Source organism: Geospiza fortis, unplaced genomic scaffold (assembly GCF_000277835.1).
Source record: "Geospiza fortis unplaced genomic scaffold, GeoFor_1.0 scaffold69, whole genome shotgun sequence".
NCBI classification, from domain to species: domain Eukaryota; kingdom Metazoa; phylum Chordata; class Aves; order Passeriformes; family Thraupidae; genus Geospiza; species Geospiza fortis.
Genome location: NW_005054555.1, coordinates 388,770 through 396,208, shown reverse-complemented (window position 1 = coordinate 396,208; position 7,439 = coordinate 388,770). Strand labels below are relative to the sequence as shown.

The 7,439-nt window shown below is 45.3% G+C and overlaps 1 protein-coding gene across 1 annotated transcript in view; it reads left to right on the top strand.

Moving 5' to 3' along the window:
• The window catches only part of WDR78 (WD repeat domain 78), a 13,755-nt gene extending 6,316 nt beyond the window's left edge, over positions 1 to 7,439 (top strand). Inside the window, 11 exon segments of the mRNA XM_031064077.1 lie at position 1; positions 4 to 117; positions 878 to 1,086; positions 2,075 to 2,161; positions 2,876 to 3,027; positions 3,996 to 4,153; positions 4,298 to 4,419; positions 5,509 to 5,607; positions 5,998 to 6,224; positions 6,855 to 7,008; positions 7,304 to 7,439. The exon segment at position 1 is cut by the window's left edge and continues 47 nt beyond it. Of these exon segments, the coding sequence (XP_030919937.1) occupies position 1; positions 4 to 117; positions 878 to 1,086; positions 2,075 to 2,161; positions 2,876 to 3,027; positions 3,996 to 4,153; positions 4,298 to 4,419; positions 5,509 to 5,607; positions 5,998 to 6,224; positions 6,855 to 7,008; positions 7,304 to 7,348 (1,368 nt within the window). The 3' untranslated portion in view covers positions 7,349 to 7,439.

Sequence of the window (7,439 nt, the reverse complement as noted above, 5' to 3'; positions counted from 1 at the left end):
GAGCAATCCTAATTTCAGCAAAGCTGCAGCAGGATTTAGTTGTCATGGAGAGGATTCTCATGGAGAACATCTTCCAACCCAAGCTCGCAGTCTATCGGCAGATTCCTGTCCTCATAGGTTTGTTCCTTGCTCAGTACCCTCTTTCCAGCCAGAGATTCCTCATTTTCCACAGAAATTCCTCACTTTTGCCTGGGTAGCTAAACCCACCTGCAGCACACCTGGCTCACTCCAGCCCAATCCAGCTATCTGCTCTGTCCCCAGCCAATTTTAGCCACAGTTTTAGAAGTTAGGATGTCTCCTTTCCTTTCCTTTCCTTTCCTTTCCTTTCCTTTCCTTTCCTTTCCTTTCCTTTCCTTTCCTTTCCTTTCCTTTCCTTTCCTTTCCTTTCCTTTCCTTTCCTTTCCTTTCCTTTCCTTTCCTTTCCTTTCCTTTCCTTTCCTTTCCTTTCCTTTCCTTTCCTTTCCTTTCCTTTCCTTTCCTTTCCTTTCCTTTCCTTTCCTCTCCTTTCCTCTCCTTTCTCCTTTCCTTCTGCAAAATATTTGCTGAAAGGGCAAATTTTTCTTCTGGTGGAAATAATTGGAGTTATAGTATTATAACCTATAATAATATAGGTTGTATTTAATAATATAGGTTATATAATGTGGGTTATAGATAATAATATAGGTTATATTACATAGGTTTAGTATATATAAATATAGTAATAATATATATTAATTAAATATATAAAATAATTACAAAATAATTATAAAATAAATATAGATATAGATATAGATTATAGATATAGATATAGATATAGATATAAATATAAATATGCAATTATACCTATAATTAGGTAAGTGAAACGTTTCCACTCAGATTCTGCATCTGTGCATTTTAGAACCTGTTGTTACCTCAGACACCGAGGTGGAAGAAGATGAAGAGGATGAGGAGGAGGAGGAGGAGGAGGAGAAGCAGGAGGAAGCAGCAGAGGCAGCTGAAGGCCCAGCAGAGGGGGCAGGCCCCAGGCTGGAGCTGCTGTGGTCATACAGGTGTGATTTAACCAGGGGGCACAGCGTGAGCAGCATGGCTTGGAACAAAGTGAACCCTGTGAGTGCACAAACCCTTCTGAGCTGCCCACAGCTGGGACAGCAGCTGGGGCTGGCAATAAACTCCTGATCCTGGGTGCATCCCAAAGGTGGATCCAGTCCCTCACTCTCACTGCTTTAATCTGTGGGCTTTCCCTACACATCACAGCTTGAATTGGCCCAGAATTTCATTAACTGCTCCAGTTTAGCCTGAGCAGCAATGTTCATAGACTTGGTCTGTTCTAAAATTGAAATTTAACCCCTGCTGCTAAACTTTGTTATCCTTGATGGAGTTTATTTGTGGTAGTTTAGACACCATGTCTTCGTCTCTAACGGGAACCTCCCAAAACAGCAGAATTCCTCCAAATTTAAGGGTAAGATGCACAATAACAGCACAGAAGGCAAAGCTTCCTAAATCTGGTCATGCAAAGCTCTGTTTTCCCACCAGAACTCACTTGTTAAACAAAAATAATTAATGGAAGAGAGGTAAAAAGCAGCTGAGGATGAGAAACAGAAACCCAGTGAGGAGAAAAAAAGAGAGAAAACAAAGACCATTTCATGCTTTTAGTGCACCAAATCTCCAGATATTAAAAAGTCAGACACATTTCGAGACATCAGCTTGGAATACAGGGCAAACAATCAGCTACTTTTAAAATGTGAGTTTTACAAACTACTTGTTGAGTGCAAGAAAAGAAAAATTACTGGAGCTGAAGGCTAAAGGCTGCTGGCTTTTACTTCTGCCTATGAAAAGGAATGAAGGGAATTCACTGGATTGTGGAAAGCTAAAAGCCAGGAATCTGAAGTGCTCTCTGAAGCTCCTTTTACAGCTGACCCTGAGAGGGAAAACTAGAAGTACTCCATTAAATAATGCACATTAAAATATGATTATAGAACAGTGTATCTTCTGCATGGGAGAAAAGCTTTGTTATTCCAGACACAAAGGTGCCTCTGGAAATGTCCTGCTGAGCTTCAGGTGGAGCTGAGGCGCTGCTGCTGCTCTGTGCTTGCAGGATCTCCTGGCAGTTGGTTACAGGGAGTTTGTTTCTCGGGGTAAGAAGAAAGGCCTGGCTTGCTGCTGGTCGCTGAAGAACCCCATGGTAACGAGCCCTTTTGTTTGCTTTTCCTGCAATCTGCTTTTCTCTGGGCAATTTCTGCTGTATTTCCCTTTTAGCTACGGTTATTTACTCTAACTTCTCACAACACTGTCAGTAAGAGAGGAAATTTCATAGATGTAACATTTACACCTCTGCAGATCCATCTGAAAAGGAATCCTTTTAGAACCAACCATTAAAAAAAGATTTTGAAATCTCACAAAGTGTCCCAAAGTAAAAAAATTCGGACTGCCATCAATGACAACATTCCAGTTTGATTTCTACTACAAACTTCTCTTGGCCAAACCTGCGTTAGACTAATTTAAACCCCGCAGAGTCAAATCTTTGATGCATCATTACCGCACCAAATACTCTCATGATTCTGCTGTCACCGTAGATATTTTTATACATTTGGTAGGGAGTAGCCTTGCCACACCAAATGCTCTCATGATTCCCTGCTGCCACCATAGATATTTTTATGTAATTGGTTTGGAGTAGCCTCACCTAACTTATTTTCCAGGGTCATATTTCTGCCCAATCTTTATCCTTTTCCTAATTTTATCAGTTGTAGCAATAAATACATGGTGCCAGTCAGAATAGAGAATCATTTCTGGTCCCTGTGGGCACCACCCCTGGTGTTTCTGAGCAGACACTGAGTGCTAATAGAAGCGAGGTGGCCGCTAGCCCGGCTCAGAGGGTTGCTGTGCTCTCTCCTGGCAGTGGCCAGAGCGCATTTTCCGCTGTGAGCACGGCGTCACCGCTGTGGATTTCTCCCTGGCCAGGCCCCACCTGCTGGCAGTGGGGACAGCCAGTGGCCGTGTGGCCGTCTACGACGTGCGCAGCCGCCAGGACACCGCGCTGCTGGACAGCAGGTCAGGGACCCTCCTCCTCCTCCTCCTCCTGAGCCAGCAGGCCTTGGACAGGGCAACAGGGACTGCCAGTGCCCCACCTTCTAAGGGACTGCAGCAATGCACCACATCAATTATTAATTCATGAATTAATAATTCATATTCTGAGCCTTGGACAGGGCAACAGGGACTGCCATTCCCTCATCCTCTAAGGAACTGCAGCTATGTACTCCATGAATTATAAATTCATGAATAAATAATTCATATTCTGGGACAGTCCAGCCCTGGGTAATAAATCCTTGTGGCACACCACAGGTAGCTTTTGGTGCTTGCTCTCTGATCCCTCTTGCCAAAACTGGAGAGAAATCAGCAAAAGTGAGGAGCAGGTCAGCCTGGCCTCCACCTCCTCCCCTGAGCCAGCAGGCCTTGGAGAGGGCAACAGGGACTGCCAGTGCCTCAGCCTCTAAGGGACTGCAGCTCTTTACCCCAATCAATTATAAATTCATGGATTTATGATTCATATTCCGTGTCCTAGCTGGGACAGTCCAGCCCTGGGTAATAAATCCATGTGGCACACCACAGGTAGTTTTTGTTGATTTCTCTCTGATCCCTCCTGCCAAAACTGGAGAGAACATCAGCAAAAGTGAGGGGTGAGCAGGAATTTAGAAGAAAATGAGAGGGGATGGGTGGGTGATGAGGGAAGCACCTGCCCTAAGGGCAGCTCCCCAGGTCTCTCCTACAAGGTGCAGACTGATTTCATGGCACAAGCACATAAACAGTGCCCTGAAACTAATTATCAAACATGTTTACTAAGGAAACATTCTCCTGGAGAAAAAAAAACCAATGTTCAGACCATCTTTTAGAAAGAAAAGCTAAACATTTCTGTTATAAGACTTAACACTCATTACAAAGTGGAAGCTTAATTATTTTTAAAACATGTTGTCTTGTCTTTGCTCATCTGTGATTTACTATGTGTATCTCTTTTGTCCCAGTGCATCCCTAAATAAACACAAAGGTCCTGTGTGGCAGCTGAAGTGGGTGGAACAGGACGGAGGAGCAACAGCAGGTGACAAAGAGGAGAGGCTGATGTGCATCTCTGGAGATGGGCGAATGACCCAGTGGTTCATTCAGCAAAGGCTGGATTGCTCTGGTGAGCCCCTGAAACTGCTCTCTCTGACTCCAGCTGGCATTCTTTACACCAGTAATCCCACAAAACATCTCAGAGCTGCTGGGCATCCCAGAGCAGCACAGGTTCCTCACTCCTGTTTGACAAAACCTCCTGCTCTCTGCACAGATGTGATGCAAATCAAGCGGACAGAAAGTGAGAAGAAAAAATTACCAGGTGAGAGAGAAAGGAAAGGTGAAGGTCCCATATCACAACAGGCAGCTGGAATGTGCTTTGACTTCCATCCAAAGGTAGGCTCAGAAAGCCCATCCTGGCTGAAGTATTAGCCAGGAAAACTCTGCACCAGAGGGGGGATGCTCAGCTGGAGCTGCTTTAGTGGGAGCTAGCCAGGGACTTGGCACTGCTATTGAAAGCATATTAACTTTGAAATAAATTGCTTTCTAGCTACTAAGGTTTACCCCAAATGGGTGAAATGGTAAAACAAGCCCTGTCCTCCAGATGCCCAGACGAGCTCCCTGAAGCAGAGCTGGGCAGTGTTAAAGGACTAAAGTGGGGATTTATTGAAAGGCCTTCAAAGGACACACCTTGGGTAGTGCAGAGCCTGGCCAAGGCTACACCCAAGATGGACCCTGAGTCACAAGTTCTCACACTTTTATAACCCCACTTTTTTAACCCCAATATGGAAATGGGCCACACTTTTTTGTCCATTTCCATATCGGGGTTAATGGTCCAATTCCAGCCCCAGGTTGTGCAGTCCCACCCTCCCAGATTGCTCTCCTCCATTCTCTGCTGTTTGCACTCTTTGGGCTGAAGATGTAATGCTGTCCTTGGTTCTGGGCTGGAAAAGGATTGTTCTGTGTGATTGAGCTGTGAGGAGAACTTGCTTACATTTATATGAAGTTCAGAGTTATACACTAATGCAGTACAGAATTGTGGGAAATGGATTTATAGGGTAAATTGTGGGAAATGGATTTATAGGGTAAACAAGCTCAAACTTCAGGCAATACTCCCAGCCATGTTACTCACATTTCCTTGGGCAGTCCTCGGGGCCGTTCCCCTCTGAGTGATGGCCAAGGCTGGGAGAATTTGTCCAACACCTCCCACATCCAGGACTCAGCTGAGCTTCTCTTCATCCAGCTGAGTCCTTCCTCCACAGAACATTCAAAGAATTCATGCATTTTCCACATGGATTGCTGGAAATCCAAGATTTTCAGGAGTCAAACCCCAGCACGCTGTGCATTGGTGGAGAACACACCCAGCAAATGTGCAACATTGTGGTTCCACTTTCCCCATCACTCACAGGAGCTCCTCCAGCCCTGGATGATTTCTGCAGGACTGATAAATTCATCCAACCTAGGCCACTTTTCCCTTTCTTTCAGGATACTGATATTTTTCTTGCTGGAACAGAAGAGGGACACATCTACTGCTGCTCGTGCTCAGGCAAGGAGCAGATTCTGGGCACATACAGAGGCCATGAGGTGAGGGACACTGTAAACAAGGACAGCAGGAACTCCTCAACTCAAAAACGGAATCTTTGCTTATATTTAGTGAACATCTGCAACAAAAGAAACCTAAACTACTTCTCTTACATTAGGAACGAATTCCCATAGCATAAAGCATCAGTCTTACAGCATTACTTTCTGTCAGGAATTTTCAATCTGTCAGGATTTTTTCACGTAATTTATTAAAATTGATACTATAAACTGTCTTAAAGCTTTAGTTCTAGCTTTATTTTAAGACAGCAATCAGAAATCTGATTGTCCTGTAGAGTTAAATAGTCTTACCTGTGGGAGGAAGGCTGGTAGCTCTAGAAGAGATTCCGCAGCTCTGCAGCAGCACCCAGTTCTGTTTTGTTTCTCTCCAAACAGGGCCCTGTGTACAAAGTTGCCTGGAATCCCACCAGCACAGACATGTTCCTCAGCTGCTCTGCAGACTGGAGCATCCTCTTGTGGCACAGGGATTCGCACAGCCCCCTTTTAACCTTCACTTCGGTCACAGCTTTTGTTCACGACATCAAGTGGGCTCCACAATCAGCCCTCATGTTTGCAGCAGTGAATGAAAAGAGGCTGGAGATCTGGGATCTGAGTGTCAGCATGTGAGTAATGACTCTTCTCAAGGAAGAGTCTGAAATTTAATTGTCACACATGGTTACCTCATCAGTGTTTTTATCAGATCATTACAGCTCCATGCCTTGCTTGCTCAAACCATTGCATTTTGAAATATTTGTTGTGTAAAAGCAGATGGTGGTTACCAGAGATTTGGGGTGAGAAGAGAAGGAGCTGGATGCCTCCTGGAGCTGATAAAGGGTAAAACTGCCCTTTCTCTGCAGAAATTGTGGCAGAGTTAGGAGGAAAAATAACAAAACTGAGCTACTTTGGTAAAGATTGGATGGTCTGAAGTTGAGGAGACTCAGTTACCTGTGACCTTGTCCAGCTGCTCTGGGTTTTGTGTTACTGACAGTGTGAAGCCCTGGTGGATCCAGAGCCCTGCCACATCCTGCAAATTATTAATCTAACAAAAATATTAACCACCATTCTCCGGGTTAGGACAGATTTTAGGCAAGCAGGGTATCTTAGTTAACAGCAGCTGGGATGTTTCTGCCGGCAGAGCCCAAACCAAGCCCTGCCTCACTTCCCAGCTCCTGAGATAACCTAGAACACAGAAAGTGAGATGTGCAGCCTTTCAGCTGATGAATGCATGGTGCCCATTCACTCTTGGCTTGCAGCTTCGACCCGGTGCTGTGCTGTGCTGCCAGCCCTGAAGGGAACCTGAGCTCCCTGCTGTTTGCCAGGAACGCCGAGTGCCTGCTCCTGGGGGACAGCTGTGGCCAGGTGGGGGTGTGGCTGCTGCCCAGCCTGGCTGTCCCCAGCACCGACCAGGTATGGCTGTGCTCAGGGGGCCTGGGCTCCTTCCCCAGCCCGGCAATCCTGGGAAACACCCAGCCAGGCACTATTGCAATAGGTGGGATCACAATTCCGGGTAAAAGGTGGTGGTTCCTGCTCTTCTGCTGCCACACCACTGGGAATTCATTTCCTTTATAAACAAGATAAATGTTTGCATGCTGCCAAATAGGACAGCACAAATGCAACCCAACCTGGCCTGCCAAAAAGTGCTGTTTTCCAGCATTAACAGAATTCCACAGAAGAATCAGCTCTTTTTCCTCTTGTTTTCCAGGTTGGCTCCTTGTACGACATTGTTGCTCCTGCTGGAGCTGTTTAACAGTAGCTGATATCCCTTCTCCTTCAGGAAACACTTGCTGTAGTGGGAACATAAACTGGTTATCTTTTCTAATCAATAAAGTTTCTCTTTG